The sequence below is a fragment of the Ochlerotatus camptorhynchus genome, unplaced genomic scaffold (assembly GCF_037179485.1).
Source record: "Ochlerotatus camptorhynchus isolate MF236.1 unplaced genomic scaffold, CSIRO-AGI_Acam_v1.1 ptg000165l, whole genome shotgun sequence".
In the NCBI taxonomy this organism is placed as follows: Eukaryota; Metazoa; Arthropoda; class Insecta; order Diptera; family Culicidae; genus Ochlerotatus; species Ochlerotatus camptorhynchus.
The window spans coordinates 543,154-566,542 of NW_027040655.1; the positions used below are offsets into that span (position 1 = coordinate 543,154).

General features: G+C 40.3%; 1 protein-coding gene across 1 annotated transcript in view; it reads left to right on the plus strand.

Moving 5' to 3' along the window:
* Positions 1 to 23,389, plus strand: part of chm (chameau) — a 341,628-nt gene that overhangs the window by 82,933 nt on the left and 235,306 nt on the right. Inside the window, exon 6 of the mRNA XM_065222306.1 lies at positions 10,194 to 10,287. Within this exon, the coding sequence (XP_065078378.1) occupies positions 10,194 to 10,287 (94 nt within the window). The remainder of the gene's footprint in view (positions 1 to 10,193; positions 10,288 to 23,389) is intronic.

The following is a 23,389-nucleotide window of genomic DNA, read 5'->3' on the forward strand; positions in this document are numbered from 1 at the left end:
TCAAGGTGATCACGCTGTGATTCACCTTTAGCCGCTGACTTGCTCCTGTTTACTGCATGACCCAGTGCCTCGCCGTCCGAGGCACAACAGCAGCGCTGTTTTATATCTTTTCAGGTTCAAGCAGAACGATGTGCAACCTAGTGGCACTCGATTATGACGACTGGATTTGAACCAGTGATAAAATTATCATTTGTACATTTTTCATAATTTTTTATGGAAGATTTGAAAAATATTTATTTCAGCAGATTCTTTATGCAATATCCTATCGATTGGCGTATTTGGATTTTAATTTCATCTATAAATGACAAAGTTACAAGCGTTCAAAACCTAACACTGTTTCACCACACATATCTTTCGATTTGCACCCCAGTATAGTCTACGTAAAAAAACAATTTTTGGTATACCCTCTGAAAATCCGGAACATCTTCGGTGACCACTGTTCAATTCTCAAACTATTTATTAATACTACTTTAAATATCCCGTCAAATGCATCTGGTTTCATCAAAATTGCTTTATTTTTCAAAAAGTCAATGCCATTTGAATTTTGATAAAATTTAGCTTGTCCTGATCATTTTGTCTACCCACTTTCAATAGAATAAATTATACATGAAACTTTTACAATAGAAAAGGGATTTTTAGTTACTGTAGCAGTGAAAAAAAAACAATTTTTCTAGAACATATTTGATATTATTACAATACATTTTATGGACTTTTTTAATGCTCAAAATGTTTTTAAATCAGAATTGATTGATTTGGTGGTTATAAATTTGGTGGTTATAAATTTGATCATTAGATCAATGCTTATAAGACAATCCAATTGCATGCATACATGGTTGACTCAGTGGCTCACTAACTTGCTGCCTCTAGCCAATTTGCAAAGATTTGAGTTTCATTCGCAGGTAGTAAAATTAACTTTTCAACGATTTCAATGTCTTGATTATACGGCTTGGCAAGCTAATTTTAGAGACAGTCATTTTTTTGATATAACGTGAGAGAGTTAACGACGCTGCTCCAGTTTCTCTGAATGTTGAGCAGTTTTTTTTTTTGATAAGCTTCCCGCTAGCCCAGCACAGAAACAGGGTCGGAAAATTGTAAAACCATCGCATCATCAAAGCTGATACCTATGGGCTGGTTTCATTCATAAAAATGGAAATTCCGAGTCGGTACGCGCGGCTCCGCCACAGTTCACGGTCAATTGTTTAAACACTGAGGCCCATTTGTAACGCCAGGGTTCATTCATAAATATTTACTATTATATGTGTTGCTATGTGCCTGTGTACCAAAGCGGAAGACAGACGGAAGAGAATTAGGTTCTAAAATGTTAAAAAATCGCATTTATGATTGCGAAATAGAACCGACGCCCAGACGCGCTGAGGGTCGGTCGGTATCAATTCAGTAGCAAAAGTTACCCCAACCTATAATTAATCTAACCCGATGTGTCGTAAATCTTAGCCCCGAATGATCGCTCGTTCGCTCTCACAGACCCTCTCGCTACTTATTTGACCACGTCAAAGCGGAATGAAATCATTCCGGATGGATGAGCGCGGCAGCGCACAGTGGGACGAAATAAAAAAATAGTGGGACATGGCTATGCCTTTAAGAATGTTTCTTCTTGTATGGAGTACTTTAATTGAGTAGTGAACATTTTTGATTGCACTAAAAAAAAAAAAAACGAAATAACTTTTTTTATGAAATTGATGAACATCTATGAAAACATTGTAGACGAAGTCATTTTAAGAAACTTTGTCCAAGACGTCAATTTTCTATCTCTCAAGTGGACGAAGTTATAGGGTGAAAATGAAGTACAAACGCTAGTACCCCCCTTAAAACCGTTGTTTTACCATAACTTTTTAGTTTGAATTTTTAAATTTTTTCAATGTTCTACAAAGTTGTAAGTGCTCTTAAAATGCACATTTTTGCTACACTCAATAGTTTCGTCATAAATAGCCATGTCCCTCTTTTTTTTTGATTTCGCCCTACTGTGCAGCGGCGGCGGGGGACTCCATAATTTGAAACATTTTTTTTCACCTCCACTGAAGAGCTGGTCTTGTAGGTACGTAAGAATAATCGCGTTTTGGTGGTGCGGCTCGGCGAAAAATGAAAAATTCATGAAATCAATGATTCGCAAGCGACTCGGTAGAGGGGGCACCTGAGTTTAGTTTAGGTTCAGAAAACGGATCGACTAATGCGAGTCAAAACAATGGGATAATGCATGGAAACAATTACATCCGTTAGATCGGCGGAACAACGATGGAGGCGAAGATTAGTGTTTTCGATGCTTCAACACGTGTCTCATTATAGCGCTCTACCACACATGGCGTTCTGCTAGTCGGGGTCGGTGTGGGGTCGGTTGTAGCCCTCAGTTGTATCGATTCGAGGTCTTTGGTTTGATTCCTTGATACATTGATCTGTTTGCTGATTACAAATAGTTTAGGCATTCTGTTAACATTTTCGCTGTAAGAAAAATAAATTATTTAAAGGAGTTCGACTTAGTTTAGTGCATCGCATCTATTCATATCACGGTTATGGCAACTTCTTTAAAAAAAATTCACATACAGTCACGAATAACCTAAAAGTGTTGAAGCGACGGTAAGAAGAAATTATTTATTTATTAAATCTCCTGACTTTCCTAATATCCTGATAATTCCAGATCAAAATATACGAAGTAAATTCAACATATCTTCTGTCATATGAGAAATAATTTTAGTCACGAAATTTCCAGTGACATATTAGTACAAATTTCGCAAAGTTTTCATAAATACGGGTTTCACCTTTAATACCGGAGAAACTGCCCTTAACTGCTAAGACCTTCTTTCGAAAGATTTCTTTATTATACAATTATCGAAAACATCGCCATATCGTTCATCCATGTTTGATGTTGGTTTATTTATCACGTCCACGTACTCGTTTCTAGTATTCAATCACTTGAGTATTTTATCTGCTGACAGCTCACAGCACATAAAATGATCTTCATATCCATAAAGTGAGGCCTCAGCGTAGATTCGCCGATTCTTTTGCACACGACGTCATATTAAGTATTTAAAATATTCACTCGTCAGTGCTAAAATACTTTAAAAATATATTTAGCATCAAAAATTAAAATTAATATTAGCATTTTTCAAATTACCAGTACTGAAAATACCGTTATTTTCAAATGAAAATTACGGTATTTCGGTACTGGAAAACCACCCAGTATTACCGGTATTACAACCCTACTCCTGATGGCTTTCCATACGACAATTCACTGGGCGCATTACACACCACTTGGAGTAACATAGTTTAATGTTGAAAATAACTGCTATTTTTTCTTAATAAACATGTCATTTGACGTATTTAGTCGAAACATCTAATAACTTGCATCAATCAAATCTTTAATTTTGAAAATATTCAGAAATACCAGCTGTTTCAAGAAAATACAAATTGCATGGTTTTTAGCAAAAAAAATGTTTTTCAATTTTATTAATTTAAAATGACTTTCTTCCTACAGTTTTATGCTTCCATTCATATAATATTCAACTTGCAGATAGAAGAAGGTCGTATTTCGCCCCTATGGGCATTTTGACCCCATTTTCCCTAAATAGTAATATTTACGCATTGGTCATAAAACTTAAATATTGAACTTGTAGCACATGAATCCATTAGCTTGCCAATACTCTCGGTTACTTCATCCACCTAATAGCTCAGGTGTCGAACAGGTGTGGGTGGCTGTTACCCTACCGTTGAAAGTGGTCTTCATTTGCGTGTTGTTTTAATTGTAACATTGTAACTCAGAATCGCCAAGTCGATCCGGGGGGACTTGGCGATTCTGAGTTGATCGATCAACACATTGATTCACTTTTTTTGGGTTGTATCCAAGATGAATGCGACTGACGAAATCCTTGTTGTTGGTGATTCCAATCTTGCTTCAGTCAACTGGTCATCGAATGAAACAGGGTTCTTTCATCCTCGCTCTAATGGCTCGTACATTACACCTCTAGTAGCATCTATCCTAGATTGCTACAATACTGCTGATCTTCCGCAACGGAACGGGATCTCCAATGAAAATCATAGACTGCTTGATCTAATGTTTCCTTAGCCGTGAACTCGCCTCCAATTGCTCGGTTCAAGAGGCACCCGAACCACTAGTTAAACGTTGTAGACACCATTCACCTCTGCAGTTATCATTACACTTATATCAGGCTTGCACTTTTCGGGTTACCGTGGACAGTGTATCGTATGACTACCGTAGGACTGACTTCGAGGGAATGGCAACCTTTTTCGAAAACATCAGCTGGGACGATGAACTCCGAGATCGTCAAGTAAATGTTGCCTCTTCTATTTTCTCGAATATTGTCGTTTATGCGATCGACCAGTTTGTACCCATGGGCCATGACAACTCCACCCATATCTAGTAACCCTCTTTGGACCAACCACCGACTCAAGCGACTGAAGTCATCCAAACGAGCTGCCTTGAAGATATTTTGTAAACTTCGAACGGATGCAACGAAGAGGAAGTACAACCTCGTTAACAAACAGTATAAGCGGCACAACAAACTGCTTTATCAAGCCTATCAGCGCCATCTACAAACTAAACTCAAAGCAAATCCCAAGAGCTTCTGCAATCATGTGAACGATCAACGGAAGGAATCGGGCTTACCTTCTACAATGTACAATACGGATCAAGAAGAATCAGATCGGATCAATACGGAGAGAATCGCTGACCTGTTCATATCAAAATTCAGCAGTGTCTTCCTCAAAGAAAATTTACCTAACGAGCACATCGTAGCCGCCGTAAGTGATGTTCCCGTACTTTTTGTTGTTGGGCCGCATCCGCCTATCTCGACTAATGATGTTCGTAGAGCAGGCCTTCGTTTGAAAAATTCTTTCAGCACTAGCCCTGACGGAATCCCTTCCGTGGTTATTGGAGTGCTGGCCGCACCTTTAGCATCCATCTTCGACCTCTCTTTGGATTCTGGGTTCTTTCCCGACTGCTGGAAGAATTCTTTTGTTTTCCCTGTCTTCAAAAAAGGCAATAAGCAGTCGGTGTCCAACTATCGTGGTATAGCTGCTTTATGTGCAGTCTCAAAACTTTTTGAATTATTGGTGCTAAATTATTTAAAACACACATGCTCTAGTTACATCGCGGCTTATGCTGACGATTTCAAACTATACTTTGTCATCAAATATCGAAGTGATACATTGTATCTTCAGCAGCAGCTGGAAGTTTTTACTGTTTGGTGTGACAAGAACAGGATGGTATTAAATGCTTCTAAATGTGCCATTATAACGTTTTCCAGGAAAAAATCATCTGTTATACTGTCTGTTATACTTACAGCTTGCAGGAGCAAATATTAAGCCGTGAATCTACCACAAGACATAGGCGTCCTACTTGATTCACAGCTCACCTTTAAGGACCATGTGGCTTATGTTTCCGCTAAGGTATCTTCTCAACTTGGTTTCATTTTTCGTTTCGCCAAAGACTTTAGGGAATCCTGATGAATGTGGGCGTCTTAGTGGAATACCTGTATAATGAGAGAGAGAAGGATCCTTCTCTCTCTCATTAGACTTTAGGGACATTTTCTGTTTAAAAACACTCTATTGTTCGCTAGTCCGCTCCTCATTATAGTACTGTTCCGTAGAATGCACAGAAAAAAAATAAATTTTAATATTACATCCAAGACGATGCACTACAATCATGTCGAAAATCTACGGTAATTTTTATGACCACAAAAATAAACATATACAGTAAAAGCAGTGTAATATCAGTTCATGCACTGTATTAATGACAATTTTTGGCAAGTAATATTACACCATATTTTTGACACGATTGAAGTGCATCCACTTTGATGTGATATCAAAATTAATTTTTTGCTGTGTGGGGACCTTTTTTACAGCAACGGGGTGAATCGTATTGAGGCCATTCAGCGAAGATTTGTACGTTTCGCCCTTCGTTGGCTACCCTGGAGTGATCTTTTCAATCTCCCTAGTTATGAAAGTCGCTGTAATTTGATGTCCCTACAATTACTACCTTCATCGCTGATCTCCTACGATCGGACATTAATTGCGGTTCACTTCTGCTGCAGTTGAATGTCAATTTCAGACGCGTAAATTTACGTTCTTATTATTTTTTCAACATCCCGGCTTCTCGCACAAACTATGGCGCTAATGAGCCGTTAACTAGCATGTGCAAGATTTTCAACAAATGCTATACTGTTTTGATTTTAATATCTCCCGTGTTAGGCTTACGAATATGTTTTATAATGTACTTTTAACTTCCTGACGCTTTCTGTTTTCTGTACTTAAATTAAGTTAATTATGATATCATTAATATCTTTTTATATGTTTAGGACTTAGTTCAAGCAAATGTATCTGTAGGATTCCATGTTATCTGTTGGTACTGAAATGATGAGGTTTTGCACCCACTAGTGTGGGCTTTTCCCTCCAAAAATAAATAAATACTGTTTTTAAGCTGCTACTTAGAGCGTCAATATAGCTTAAAATCGTCCATGCAGCAATCAAAAAACACACTATAAAATTGTCTGACAACATGAAATGAGCTCTAAAAATGCTTGTATAAGGTCTGTTTCCACATTAATCCGGGCACCTTCAAATCACTGTAACTTTTGAAATATAGGGTGAAAAATTTCGCTGAGGTATAGCTGGGAGTCATTGATGAAAAAGACTATGATTAGTGTTTACATTCCATATTTAGTGTTCAAGATGGCGACGAATGAAAAACACGTGCGCGAGTGCATTTTGTACGGACGTAATGCAAATCCTGACTTGTCAATACGGGAACTTGCAAAAAAATTGGATTTACCTAAATCCACTGTTCACGGTGTGCTCAAATCACTTTCGGAACGTTTGACGGTCGAGAGGAAACCGAGAAGTGATAAAAACATTGGACGTGCTGATCCTGTCATGAACCGAAAGGTGAAGAGGACATTGAAGGAAAACCCGAATCTCTCTGTTCGAACGGTTCGTAAAACAGGAATGTCACCTGGTTTTGTCCAAAAATCAAAAGAGCGTTTGGGGCTGAAGTCGTATAAAGTAAAAACAGTTCCAAATCGCAACGACTAACAGAATTTGACAGCAAAATCACGGGCTCGAAGTTTGTACTGCGAAAATTTGACGAAGTTTTCATGCGTTGTTATGGACGATGAAACTTATGTCCTGGAAGATTTCAAGCAGCTTCCAGGGCTGGCTTTCTATTCTGCTATGGGCAAAACTGCTACAGCTGAGTATTTCAGGACGAAAAAGGCATAGAAATTTCCCAAAAAATACCTTATTTGGCAAGCAATTTGCACGTGTGGCTGAAAGAGTAAATCTTTCGTCCCTACAGGCACAATCAACAATGAGATTTACCAGAAAGAGTGCCTGCAGAAACGAATGCTATGCAGAATCAAAAGTCACAAAGAAAACCCTTTGTTCTGGCCCGATTTGGTATCATGCCATTATATGCTAAAACCGTGATGGAGTGGTACGAAGCAAATCAAGTGAATTTGTTTCCAAAAAGCACAAATCCACCAAATTGTCCAGAGTTACGTCCAATCGAGAGATATTGGGCTTTGATAAAGCGGAAGCTTTCTGGAAAGAAACAAGGAATCAAAGATATCAAACATCTCCAACAAATATTGACAAAGACGGCCACCACGGTATCTGAGGAGTCTGCACAAACCCTAATGGATGGAGTTAAGCGTAAAGTTCGAAGTGTTTATGCAAATACCAAATAACTATGCTTTAACTTCGTGAATTTTTTAATCATATCATATGAATCTAAAATAAACAACTAGAGTTGAAATATAATGCGAAATTTTTGTTTTACCGAAGACAACAAATCAAGAAGACTGGCAACTTTGCCATAATCCAAGCGACAGATACAATGGCGCTGTGCTTGAGTGAAGGTGGAAGCAACGCATAGAAAAATGAGCAAATACACAAACCCTTCTTAGCGGCGCCGGTGGTGTAGTGGTAAGCGTGATTAACTCTCACCCCAGCAGGCCTGGGTTCAATGCCAGTCGGCGCCGCCGGGATGTTCTGAGGCATAACATCTCTGATCACGCCTTCCTTCGGATGGGAAGTAAAGCCGTTGGTTAATGAGTTTGATGGGTCGATAGGTAGGGTCCAGGTGTGGGGCTGCCTCTCTGGCGTTGGTAGCATTGGTGCTCAGCACGGAAAACAAGATCGACGGAAAACAAATCCAAGGAAAAAAAAAACAAACCCTTCTTCTGAGGATGTAATCTTTGCTATCAAATTCGTTCGAAGCATTTACCTTTGAGCGGCAGATGACGCGATTGTACCTGTCTCATAGCGTTCGTATGAGAAAATGGAAGAGTTGCCAGTCTTCTTGATTTGTTGTCTTCGGTTTTACTTAACTTTTGATTTGTCTGGATTATTGTGGATACTGACCTTATACAAAAACGCTTGGCTATAACATGGTAAAATACCATGAAAATTAAAATTCAGATCATCGTCAATAGCAACAATTGCCCGAAAATGTCAAAATGACTTGAAATTCTTCAAATAATTTGGAAACACCACAAAACTTTAAAATGTCTGAAAATCCAGGAACACAAAAACAAAATCCCTATTATCATCAAAATAGCCTCAACACGCCAGAAAAGGCATTCAACGTCAAAATAGCCTAAATCCACAAAACGGACCATAAACCACCGAAAGTTGCCAAAGAAACACCTTCCTAGATTAATCAAAAAGAATTATAATAAAACGCCAAAGATGGCTTTAGAAACAACAGAATAATAACTACATTCTTCACGTTACAGAATCCATCTTTGTCATTAACGATGAGACGTAAACAAACATGTCATGTAAAATTAAGTGCTCTGAGACTGAAAAGTTCGTTACTCGACGAAAATTATGTTTGATTGAGCTAAAATTCGCATCTGGTGTAACTCAAATTTATGTGTAAATTGAGGCTCGTGGCAGTGTGTAGAATAGGGTTTGAAAATGACTGATCTTGACAACGACAAATATGGTCTAAACGTCACGAAGAATTCTTTGACTGAAACACAACCAAATGTCTAGAAAATATATAATCAGTTCTGTTTTCACGCGATTTTTTTCGTTCGTATTTTTGATAGTGTGATCTCAAATTATGACAGACTGTCAAATTGTAAATTGTTTAAAAAAAGTGGGGAATGGCTCTAATGTTGGCCTATGGATCAAAGATTGGGTCCATCGCTAAAAAACTGCTATTTATCAATTTTATCTAGATGAACGAGTCATAGGGACGGTACTAATGGATATTTTTGGTCGCTATTGAAAATTTAGTCGATTGTTGAATTTATGTATGGGCCCAAATTAGGTGCATTTGGGCCGACATTACATCCTTTTCCCCTATATAAATTTCTGAATCATCCTAAATGATAATTATTGCCCCGTAACGTAGGTAGATCACCTTTTCGTGGTACGTTACGGGATGTAAGATCTACCACCGACTACTACTTCAAACTTGGGGAACAGGATTTTTTGTAATCAAAGGAACACATCTTAGTCCTTGTTATTTTTTATGCCTTGTTGATAGTGATAAGTCCTCGGGTTGCCTGGACCGAGGATGATCTTGAAACAAGGAAAAAATGAGTTAGTTAGTCTTCATCTATGTGATTCCTAATCTTCTATTCGTTGTTCCCTAGTTTGAAGTGGTTAAGACTAGGGTTCTGATGCATGGTCATTATCGGTGTCATTCCTTAATTTTGTAGCTAAGGAATCCTATTTTGACTGACAAAAGGGCGCGCCTTTGGAGGGTGTTTCAACACTCCGAATGGTATAAATAGCGGGACCTTTCAATTAGAGTCGGATCCTTGCGATAAATGCAAGAGTGACAACTGTAAAAAAATCGAATACTTCATCATATCTCAATAGTGATGGAGTAATACGACATGCACTAAACTAAGGACACGGGATATACTACAATAGATCAAATTACTGGTCGCAGTGGTGTTATGTCCCGAACAGAGAAAAAAAAAGACAATTAAATCGTAAAAATTAATATCGTGCAAAAACAGAATTGAGCTTATTACAAATCTTTGCAACCATTTTCAATATATTACACATGAAATAATAAAAAAATCATCGACGTTATAACTTGTATCATTCCTTCATTATAGCTGCAATTAAATTGGCTTCGTTACACCTCTTCTTATCTAATGCCAATCACTTACTAATTATGAACCTTCTTCTCTTCTTTCCCGCAGGAGAAAAACTCCTTCCTGAATTACAACGTATCCTGCATACTGACGCTACCCCCCTATCAGCGCAAGGGTTACGGCCGACTGCTAATAGATTTCAGTAAGTACACACTGCGGAACGTGTCATTTTAATATTTCAAATTACACCACGCTTCTGGCGGAGAGCGACCTCATAAGTATATACGGAGGCAGTCCCCCTATCATGGTGCGCTGCCAATTAGGGAGCCCGATCTATAGGTGCCGATAAAGATTATTGATAACTATATAAGTGATCATTTGTAGCCGCATTCTCCATCGTTACCATCGTCCGTGGTGCCGTGGTTAAGTGTGTTTCGCCGTTGTAACTCCTGCTAAAGAGAGGGGTCATTCAGCTTTACTCAAGTGACAAAATGTACACACCTGCAGCGAAAATCAGCGAAGAAGGGAAACCTAAACCGGGTTGTTGTTACTTGTATTTCGCCAAAAAATATGCAAAGGATTCCTGTGCGTGCCGTCGTGGCAAAATAAGGGTTATTTGACATACAAGGAGAGACTAAAACTAGAATTAATGAACATATTCCACTGACTGCCGGAAAGGATAATTTATTCAAATGTAAAACATACATGCCACAATAACTAATCATCTTCGGGTTGTTTTACGGAGATATAGCAAAAAGTACGACCCCCGGAGCGGTTAATGACCCCCTGTAGAACAACATATATTTTTTTGTTCTGTTTGAGAAATGGAAAACAAATAGTTATCTAACCCTTTGAATCTAAAGCAGCAAAACACACGCGTGGTTTGGGCACCAGAAATTGGCCAACTGCCATTTGCGTGGGACGGGCCAGCGGTCCTTCACCCTGACTCATAACATCCAACATACACGAACACACACACAGACACTTAGCGCATAAACAACGAGTTTGACTCTGGGCCAGTAGAGTGGAGGCAGCCCAAAACTTAACTCCCGTGCCGGATTGTTTCGTATTCCAAAAGTTCTTATTTTGAATTGAAACGCAATTGGTACCGCACACATTGTGCTTTATTTTATTTTTTCTTCACGACTTTGCACTAAAATCAAACGGTAGTAGAGAGTGCGGGGAAGTTTTTGGAATGAGACATCGACCGCCCCCCCCCCCCCTCTATATATGCAACATCGATTGAGGGACGTTTTGCTAATTTTGTTTGGCCAACTAGCAGCCAGCTCGTTTGCATATTAACGCAATCACCACAAAATCGGGTGCGCTGTGGATTTGTACGCGGAAAGAAGAGTGGGATGGAGGCGTGGTGAGGGGAAGAAAGTGTTGTTTGAAGCACATACTATCGACGGCGTCGTCATTATCATCAAAGTCGTTGCAAGTTCTAGGCTATTACCTGGACTCCATCCTTTTTCGGTGCTGAGGTTGATGTGCTTGGTATGTTTTTGCACGAAGGACAAGTGATAGTTATGTGGGGTTAAGAGCCGCTTGAAGTTCTAGCAAAATACGAATAGATGGAAGCGATTGGCTCAAATACTGTCTATGTGAAATTTGGACACTGTCGATTGGACGGCCCTTTAAGTACATGAAGGTTTTTTTTCTTCTGCCAAATAAAAATTCAACGACAAGCAACTGCGCATAAGGGTGGATCAAGTTTGTATGGCGGATTACAACCTCCTGGTACCCACTGCTCTTTCGATTTGCAATGAGGTCCCCATCAAATGTGCCAAAAGTTTCTCGAATATGGATTTGTGGGAGAATTTGTATAGTTAGTATGGGAAACGGATAAAATCATTTCAAATCATTACATTGCAAAAAATTGCCAATACAAGAGAGATAGATTTGTTTTTTTTTAATAATTACTTTATTTTTACAGGCTCAATCGAATAAACTTTACAGAGCCGAGTTATCATTTTTGTTATACATTATTGATTTCTTATATTTAAAGTTAAAGGAGCTGGACCGGATACTCGCGGTTGTCTCGAGGTTAGTGGGGATTTACAATTTTTTTGGATGGGAAAAGGGAGAGGGAGGTTTGAAATGTGGTTTACGATACAAATGTTTAATTAATCCTAAAACATGAACTAATTTCTATTCATCTTGAAAACAAACATAAAAAAAACCCACACGTACAAAATACAAACTAAACACAAGGTTAATAAAACTTACAATCTAATGTTAATATTCTTAAAGTAAACATATATGAGTTTCATAAACTCCAGATCGCGTCTAGCCAAAATATCCCGAACTGGAACATTAGGTTGTCTACCTCGAGCCCGAAGGGAATCGTACAGTTCAGATCTGACTCCGCGATGCTCAGCACAAGACCAAATAATGTGATCTGCGTCCTGGTAACCTTGTCCACATTCACAGAGATTGCTGTCCTTCAGCCCAACACGGAACAAGTGAGCGTTTAACGAATAGTGATTGGACATGAGGCGAGACATCATACGAATGAAGTCTCGACCCACATCCAACCCCTTGAACCAAGAACTCTTCGACACCTTAGGGATGATCGAATATAGCCATCGTCCCAAACTCCCTTCACTCCACTTATTCTGCCAGCTGACGAGTGACTGTTGACGATAAATGAAGAAAAATTCATCGTAGGCGATTTGTCGATCGTAAATATCTCCTTCCATAGCGCCCACCTTAGCAAGTGAGTCAGCCATCTCATTGCCCGGAATCGAGCAATGAGATGGGACCCATGCAAAGGTGATGACAAAAGATCTTAAAGATAAAGCACTTAAAAGCTCTCGTATTTTCATGAGAAAATACGAGGAGTGCTTTACCGGCCTCATAGAGCGAATAGCCTCGACAGAACTGAGACTATCCGTAAAAATAAAATAATGATCTGGTGCAAGTGAGGCGATCGTTTCTAGCGTATAATGTATTGCCGCCAGCTCAGCAACATATACGGAACAAGGAGCTTGAAGCATTCGAGAGGCGCTATGAAATTCGTTAAAAATACCAAAACCAGCGGACGACTCTATTAGTGATCCATCTGTGAAGAACGATCTTGCGGAATCAACTTGGCCAAACTTTGCAGCGTAAATTGACGGAACAATCATTGAACGATGATGTTCTGGGATCCCACGAATCTCCCGCGTCATAGATAAATCAAAACTAACTGAATTGCCGAAGTCGGAGAAGCATACACGATGAGGATTATGCTGTGAATGGCTGACATCCTGTGTTATGTACACGTAGTACAATGACATAAAACGAGTTTGAGGGTTCAGCTCAAGAAGCTTTTCAAAGTTTTCGATTACCAGTGGGTTCATAACTTCGCAACGGGTGAGGAGCCTGAGGGACAATTCCGAGAACCGATCCGATAGTGGCAACATGCCCGCCAACACTTCTAGACTCATCGTATGAGTCGAGTGCATGCATCCTAACGCGATACGAAGACAACGATACTGGATACGTTCCAGTTTGATGATGTGAGTTTTAGCCGCCGACTGGAAACAAAAACTACCGTATTCTAAAACCGATAAAATCGTTGTCCGGTACAACGTTAGAAGATCTTGCGGATGGGCTCCCCACCACGTTCCGGTAATTGTTCGGAGAAAATTGATCCTTTGTTGGCATTTTCGTCTCAGATACTCAATGTGGGATCTCCAGGTGCATTTTGAATCGAACCAGACCCCAAGATATTTGAAGGACATAGAATGAGTGATCGGTTTACCCAAAAGTTGAAGCTTTGGTTGTGCTGGGCTATGCTTCCTAGAAAAAACGACCAACTCAGTTTTCTCCGTGGAGAATTCGATACCTAGCTGAATAGCCCAAGTAGACAAATTGTCTAAGGTATCCTGTAAGGGTCCTTGCAGGTCGACCCCTTTGGGCCCTGTCATAGACACTACGCCGTCATCTGCAAGTTGTCTCAACGTGCAGTTGTCACTTAGACAATTGTCAATTTCTCTGACGTAGAAATTATACAAAAGGGGGCTTAAACATGAGCCCTGGGGGAGACCCATGTAACTAAATCGAGAAGCTGTAGAGTTTCCATGAGAAAAGCTCATATGTTTCTCTGACAGCAAATTGTACAAAAAGTTATTTATTAATGGAGAAAGGCCACAAGCGTGGAGTTTGTCTGAAAGGACTTCAACGGATACTGAATCAAAAGCCCCTTGATATCCAAGAATACAGAAGCCATTTGCTCTTTTTTAGCAAAAGCCAACTGAATTTCTGTGGAAAGCAACGCGAGACAGTCGTTCGTTCCCTTGCCCCTACGGAATCCAAATTGAGTATCTGAGAGTAGGTGGTTCGTCTCAACCCATTTGTCCAAGCAAAAAAGGATCATTTTCTCCAACAATTTTCGAATGCACGATAACATCGCGATTGGACGATACGAGTTATGATCTGAAGCGGGTTTTCCAGGCTTTTTAATGGCTATAACTCTCACTTGCCTCCAATCATCCGGAACAATATTGAGCTCCAGGAACTGACAAAACAAGTTCAACATGCGCCTCTTAGCGACGTCTGGGAGGTTCTTCAACAAGTTGAACTTGATTCTATCAGCCCCCGGAGCCGAATTGCCACACGAAAGGAGCGCGAGTGAGAGTTCCAGCATTGAAAAAGGCTGGCTGATCTCGTCTACAGAATTCGTCGTTTCGCGAGGAATCATCTGTGCCGGCACGGAATCAGGACATACTTTTCGCGCGAACTTGAGAATCCAACGATCTGAGTACTCCTCGCTCTCGTTGTTCGAAGACCGGTTACGCATCCTTCGCGCCGCGTTCCAAAGCGTATTCATCGACGTTTCGCGCGACAATCCGTCCACGAATTGCCGCCAGTATCCGCGTTTCTTGGCTTTGATGAGGCTCTTGAGTTCGCGTTCAAGAGCCGAGTACGCTTCGAAATACACGGGTGTTCCACGTTTCCGGAAAAGCTTAAACGCGTCGGACTTTTTACGATAAACCTCAGTGCATTGGTGGTCCCACCAAGGGGAAGGAGGTTTCCTACGCAAAGACGTTCCAGGAACCGGCCGAGTTTGAGCTCGAAGCGCGCTGTCCAAGATCAGATTGGAGAGGAAGTTATATTCCTCCAACGGTGGAAGCCCTTCTACCGACGACACGGCTTCCTCTATCGCGGTCTTGAACGTTGTCCAATCGATATTACGGGTGAGGTCGTACGCGACGTTAACGGATTCCGACGGATTGAACCCACTGGCAATCGAAATTTTGATCGGCAAGTGATCACTACCGTGGGGATCCTGGATCACATTCCACGTGCAATCCAACGATAATGAGTTAGAGCAAAGTGTGAGGTCTAATTTACTTCCATTCGAAGATGGTCCAGCCAAACGTGTTACTTCTCCATTGTTAAGAATTGTCATATTGAAGTTATCACAGAGGTCATATATAAAAGTAGAACGGTTGTCATCATACAGTTCCCCCCAGCCTGTACCGTGGGAATTAAAATCTCCCATAATCAACCGTGGAGCAGGAAGTACTGAACATATATCTGAAAGTTGTTTTCGATTAACAACGGCTCTAGGAGGAATATAAACAGAAGCAATACAAAGGCTCTTACCTTTAATAATAGCCTGACATGCAACAACTTCAATACCTGTAAATTGTGGAAGATTCACTCTATAGAAAGAATGGCACTTTTTGATCCCCAAAAGTACCCCTCCTCCACGCGAATCCTCACGATCCAGTCGAATAATGTTAAAATCATAAAAAGGAAGATCTATATCTGAAGAGAGCCAAGTTTCACAAAGAGCAAATGCATCACAATCATTATTGTGAACTAAAAACTTAAAAGAGTCTAATTTAGGAATAAGACTTCGGCAATTCCACTGTAGAATAGTGATCAAATCCCCGACCTCGTTTGGAAAATTATCCATCGAAGGAAATGATTGCTGCAATGAGGGGCCACTTCAATGTCAATTGCTTCAAGAGGGTCTTCACAGTAGGAAGCATTGCCAGAACAATGCTTTTGAGAGGATCAGAAATATTCAGGTACTTGAGAATATCGTCCACAATTTTATCAAATGAGAACAACCCAGATGAAGAAGGGGCTTCTGTTCTTAAAAATGGGACATCAGGGGTTTTGGATGTCCCCGGGAGAGGTGGAAAATCCTGGGTATAGTCAGTTCTTCTGAATCCAGGAGGAGTAGAAACTTCCTTTTTTCCACCACTCCTTGATTTGGGCAAGCTGATTTGGGGTTCTTCATTCTCAACTTTCCGCGAACGGATGCGTTTTCGTTTCCGTGCTGAAAGACAGAAAGAAGTTCCCTCCTCAGCCAAGTCAGAGTCAGTCTCGTCATCTGACAAAAGAGAAAAGGGATTTTTGTCGATGGTCGATGGCGTGGCCGTCTTAAGCATTTCTGCAAAAGACTGCCGGGAACGTTCCTTAAGTGAGCGTTGTAATTTCTCCCCGCGTTGTTTGTACACCGGGCATGACGAGATACCATGAGGAGTTCCCTTACAGTACACGCATTTTGGTGCGGTAGCTGCACAGGTGTCATCCCCATGCTTCTCTCCGCATTTGGAACAGCGTGCCTTGCTGCCACAGTGGGAGGCCGTATGTCCCAACTGCTTACAGTTTTGGCAGTTCATGACCCGGGGAACGAACAAACGCACAGGTAGTCGAAGTTTTCCCAGCTCGATGTAGTGAGGAAGGGCTGAACCAGAAAAGGTCACACGGAACGAGTCTGTGGGGGTAAAACTCTTTTTACCCTCGCTGACAGATACTGAGCCCAGTTTTTGGACATCCACCGGGGGAAGCAAACGGTTCTTGAAACGGCCAACCGCCTGCTTCTCCAAGATCTCGGGGGTCAGACTCGCTTCGGTGACCACACCTTCGATCTCCACATCACGAGCTGGGATGTAAACTCTGTACTCGAGCGTGAAGAGCTGGGAGGCAGCAATCTCGTTAGCCTGCTTCAGGTTAGAGACGGAGACACGAAGTTTATTGTGCCTTACCTTCGTGATTTCAGTCACGGCCGAGTATCGCTTCGTCAGATCATTAGTAATTTGCATTACATTCAAAGGTTTGTTTCTGGGCTGAAAGTAGACAACCCATGGGCCAGTCGAGTCATCTGGATAGGCTCGCGATCGGGGGTTTATCTGAGCCTGTCCTTTGCCAGACTGAGACGATGAACCAGGGATGACATCATCTTTCTTCTGAGATGACGTACGTTTTCGACCCTTCTTGCCATCGCGTGGCAAAGTGGTGTCATCTTCCGACAAAACGTCCATTTCGTCTTGCGACAAAATGTCCATTTTGCCGTACTAGTGGGAGCGAAAAACGCTCTACCACTGAAACGATAATCACTCGGACACAATACACAAAAAAAAAAACTACAAACACAGAACACAAACTTAAAATTTAACTGTGGGCGAAAGAGAGAAACAAGAACAAAAACTTATCTGATAATCCTATACTACTACCACCGAGCGTTTAAACGGCAGCAGCGGAGCGACGCGCAGCGTGGATGATCTTCGATCAGCGTGTGCGGGCGGTCTTCGATGGTGTGTGCTTATGTGAGGGTCGGCACTCAGCTGAACACACGATGATAGATGAGCGGTGTAAATGCGGAGGCAGATGCTGACACTCGATGACGATGATCCGTGTGCAGGTATGCGTTACCACGCACCGATGGTGCGCAAAATGGTTGGCGAATTGGCAATCGTAAAAACAATTTTCCTTCCGATGATGCCGAAAACACACTTTCTTCTCAGAAAAAAACTCACTTTTAGTTAATTATTTAGCTGGGAACTCTAAGCGAGAAAAAACTGACAATTTAAATCAAGCGAATAGTGAGAAAACTTCCAAAATAGCGGAGCGCGAACTAAGTCGACCGTACTTCTTGCTAGGACGCAGTGGAAAATGAAGAGAGATAGATTTGGTTTCAGGGAAAAAGTTGTTAGTCAGTCAAGTATTGAATTGGTCACTAGAGCTTCTTGTAGTTGTTGTTTGTTGTTTCTTTATTAAGGAGACTTTCAGCCCAAGGCTGATTTTTTTTTCAACAGCTTTGTATCATACGTTATTTCGATTGGAAGCTACATTTGCGTGCTATGGAAAAATTTACAAAAACACAATTTTGCATATATTTTTAATTGGGCTCTTTGGTTTTGATAAATATATTAGGTTATATCACCTAAAAGAGCTTCGTTTTCTAAGCACAATGATATTTTTTACAATCCCGAGTTTGCGTTTGGCTTTCAACGTTAACAGTTCAGCTCGTTCCGTGTTCTGTCTGTGTCTTCCCTTTGTTTGTGCGTGCTGGCGTTCCGCCTCCCAGACGAATGTGAAATGAAACTATGTTGAAGATTTTGTTGCTTTCTCAAAAGATAGAGCTGATCTAGATCAAAATATAGTGATCTAGATCAATATGAATGATGTAGAAAGATAGATCTTATTTACTTGAACAACTTTACCCAAGACAATATGACTTGTATTTTGGGAGTTATGAATGGTTGCTTTTTAACATGAACATTGGTAGATATTTTGAGTGCCCAATGTCATTGGCCTTTCAGGAGAACAATGAAAATGCGACACATCAAGCCATTTTCTTCCACAATGTGGTATATTTAAAAAAAAATGATCTTATACTTTTTTTATAATTCGTTTATTTTTTCAGGCTCATTTGCTGTAGCTTTGCGGAGCCGATATTCATTGTTTAGATTACAAAATTATTTAAAACTAACGTTAGTAAAGTGGGGGCCGATTACTCGCGGCTATCTCGAGGTTTAGGCGTAACAAATTGTAACAAATGCATGGCAGGGTGGGGATTGTGAACACAAGGTTTGGAGAGCAATATGCTCGTGATGAATCTTATACTTGATTTATCTGTTTGTAAATTGGAGCATTTTGCACAGAATTTAAATAAGTTAAAAGCAAAAGGGTTCGATCTCACCATAGGTGGATAAATTCGATTTTTTCCTCGTTTTCACCCAAGGAAAGTTACTTCGGCTCACTTCGCTTTAAAAAATGTTTCTTGAAATTATGAAATTAATAGCTGTTATTTTAATGTTTTTCACTTTTAAATTACAAGAAGAGGTTTTAAAGTATGTTGACGAGAGAGAGAGAGACACAATCAGTTTCAGATAGTCACTATCAGCGATTTTATGATTCTTAAAATTGCTGATTATGACTCTTTAAATGCAAATTCATTCATTTGTCAAAAATATAATTTGTAATTACACAGAAGAAGATCAAAATATCATCACAACATCTAATGATATCATTATTCCAAAAATTTATTTGAGTGAAGTGAGCAACGCACCGGAGTTCAGCGGGGGTGGCACCACGGAACGTAGACTTGAGAAAGTGCATCCACACAGAAAAAAATTCTGAATTTTAACTATAGCGTAAAATCTCCCCCCGTCTAATTTTGAGCTACAGTTGGCATAAACAACGAAATCGTTTACAAACTTGCATACAATATTGCAAATTTTAGCGATATTGCGCTTAAATTTACACGAAATATCGTGTAAATTTATGCCAAATCTAGCGTTAATTTTATGTGCGCTATATCTCGCAGAAATTTACATGATTTTTTCAAACGGTGCAGTAGCAACATGCTCCCCCTTGTAACACTGGGACCGGTTTCAGTGCACCAATCGCTAAGATAACTAGCTTAACGACAGGTCTACACAGAAACTTGCTAGTAGTTCTTACGACAGCTTGTTGCATCCGACCATAGCATGACCTCCATCACTCCATCATACCCTAGTCCAGGTACTCCGCATGCTATCCTCCACGATGAGTACCAGGTCCCCGGTTGCAACCACCCTCTCTTCAACGAACCACTTACACTCCTGGTCAACATAGACAGCATTGCTGGTGTTCAGCGTCTCCAAAATCAGTCTAATTGATGGTTGTTCATATTCCAGGAATTCGTCACAGCTTTCTAGCTACCAATCGGCTTCACTACAGGTTGCCGAACACCGCTTAAGCTTTCCAACAGGAAGTGGTTCGGAGACAGCGCCTCGCTTCCCTCCGCGTCCAGAGGCAAATGGATGAGGGAACCACTGTTAACGATGGACTCCGTTTCGATAACTAACGTGTTCATAAATTTGTCGTCCAGCTTCCGATCACTGCACCAAGCATCATCTGCTATAGTTCACGGCTGCCGTTCACGAATATGGGAACGGATTTATTTTTCCGAGTAATAGATTTCTGTTGGGGCACCTCGAAAACAAACCAAACGACGAATACACTTCATGCAATAGATTGAAGATAGGCTGCACACCACTGAGAAATGCACTGATGAATAGTGAGGCAGGTGAAGAGTGCGATCCATCTTTTCGCATTGCTGCGCCCCACGTTCATCATCGCGGGTTCGAAGAAATCCAAGCCGACGAAGAAAAAAGGCCTAGCGAATGAACCTAAGTGAGCTGGAGGAAGTTAAAATAGGTGGAATGTGAGGAACTTATACTGCTGCCGCATCTCGTCCATAATGGTCTCTGAATTGAAGTGCTGGAGCTTCCGATAATAAGCGTCCACGATTAGAGCTGTTATGCGATGCGGCCCTTCACTCGTAGACTACCAGCGCGCTGTGTTTGCTATATTTTTCTTCAACCGGTCACAATTGCGTGAAAGCATCACTAGTTCGGCTTGGTAATACAGCCATCCCAGTCAACGTGATTGTCGGTACTCTTTGTTAGGCCATTGAGTTTCTGTTTCCGGTTTCCCACGTATATCCTATCTACAGAAATGATAAGTAGTATTCGATCACCGATAGCCAAGGCATCAACAATGTCTTTATCATGACAAAATGACATACGACATACGAGCCAAATAATAATGGATGATCAGTAACGACAAGCAACACCCTCCCCTTGGCTAGTTTTTGCACCTTGCTGTTGGTGGGCGGGCTTAATTTCATGCTAGTGGACTGTTGGAGACGGTGGGTTTATGGTCGGCGTTGCTGGCTCATGCCGCGATAGAATGGCGTCATGGGCAGGCAATGGAGATTACTGAGCTTCCCCTCTCTGATAAACCACTGCATGAGAGAACCAAAGATCTAGTCTAGCAGTGATAGTATCACACTTGTTACTCCTTTAATTGAGAGCCGCGTCGTAGTACGCTTACGTATAGGCACTGACGTTGGGTGTGATACTGGCGGGTTTTGCCGCAAATCACTCTTATTTTATTTATTTTTACGCAGATAGATTCATTTGGGTTTGCAAGGGAATTATACTATTGAAATATTTCAGAAAGTGCCCAACAGTGCTCCTTCTATTTGCGTGACAAGCTTTCATTGTTGTTTTCATTGAATTATTACTCAGGAAACAATGTTAAACATCATTTTTGTACATGGTATTGTAACTAATCTTATATGTGCTTCATTTTGATTTGGGATAAGTGTTTGAACTATGGCTCGGGATTTCCACTGTGGTGTGCTTCTATTGTGACATACCCATATGTATTTTTGTGGTGCCACATAGTGGAAGCGTGAGAGCGTAGTTGGAACATTTACCCTATACAATATACAATTTAAAATTAGCTTGGAAACTAACTTCAAAGTGAAGCATTTGAGTCACTTGAAGGTGTCATCTGGGACGAACAAAGATATAATTAATATATGTAAAAGCCAGAAGTACTTGAAACACGTTAAATTGTAGTTTAAAAGCATGGGTTATGATTGTGTAGGTAGATTAGAGATTTCAGTTATGTATTAAATAAAGTTCAATTATAGAATTCAGAAAGTTAATTAACATAAGAGATAGGACGCGGGGGGTCCGCTTAGGGAGGCGACTAGCCTATGAAGTTGTATAATAAATCTTCATATTAAGTGTATTTGTTAATTACAGACAATGTCAATAGCGAAAGTCATATCTTCAACCAGGCGCTTACGAACAAGTGAAGTTTTAGGAAAGATGTGTTAAATATGTTGATAGGTTTGAAATAAGAATTAGGATTGTTGTGCTTTAGTTTTCGGTAAGGTATGATGTGTCAACAAAGCCCGTTTGAGCAAATTTTCAAACATCAAATTGATTGAGTGATTTATTGAAAGACATTGCGTTGCGAAAATTGACAAGTCATACATCTAACATAGTAGTAGTAGCAGTGTCGCATAATCTTATCACAATTGCTGCAAATAGTGCTGGAGGGGCCGGCAGGGCTGAATACGGATCAAAACTAACATAACTACTAACACTAAAATGATCCCGGAACTAACACTTATCCATTGCACTTTTATTAGTTTTATTTTTCTACTAAGTCATCTATGCTTCTTTCTATTGTTTGGATCAAGTACAACTAATACTAATCTACCTTTATGTATGTTTTACTCCCTTTTAACCCATTATCTTTATGAATGGCGACTCATATGACGTGAGACACGTACAAGCTGGAACTCAAAGAATTACTTCGAACAGGATGTCAAACAAATTCAGGACCAATGCAAATGAGACTAGAAACCAACAAGGCATCGGGGAGTTATATATTCTGGGCGAGGTATTTGATAAATAATCAAAAAGTGGTAAGTTAAAATCAGAGCCAAGGATCATGAGAGGTAATTGTCAATAATTCATTAATTAGTAGAAATCTCGATAACTTTTTCAAGGGAGCGTATCGGCTTTTGTAGGCGGTGCGTTTGGTCGTCGATTTGGCTTAACTGGTGGCTCGCCCACGCGGGCTGGCACTATCATCAGATAGGGGAAATTTTCCTCTACCTGCTGGTGGTGTCCCTTTGAAAAAGTAATCGAGAAATAACCATATTATCCTGTAATTGATATTACTATTTTTATATATCAATGAAATTAGTCATGACAGAGTAACAGATGGGGAAGGACAATAGACACAAGTTGACACAATAAACAAGACAAGTGGGGGTTAATACACAAGACAAAATGACAAAATAAGTGACGACAGAAGACAAGACTGGGACAAACTAAACCTTAAAAAAAAAAAGAATGCGCAATTATATTATCAAAACTATTTGGATCAGCACAAAAACAACAGTGACCAAACGGGCACCATAGCCTAGGAACGTCTGTGTGTTGATTTAAAATAGAGGCTCATAGAAGCAAAATTTATCAATAAAAGGGGTCCAGTGTAGAGTTTAAGCAAGTGCTGCCACTGGATAACTAAAAAAAAAAAAAAAATCAGTAACGACAAGCAACACATTTAATTTTGTTTGAAAGTTTATTTGCAATAATCGTGGTTGATGACATAGCTTGATCGGAATGGTGGAATGACATAACACAATTTTCCCCATTGATTTACATGTATCATTCACCGCTTGAGTTGCAAACAAAATTTCAAACAATTTTATCTTCTTC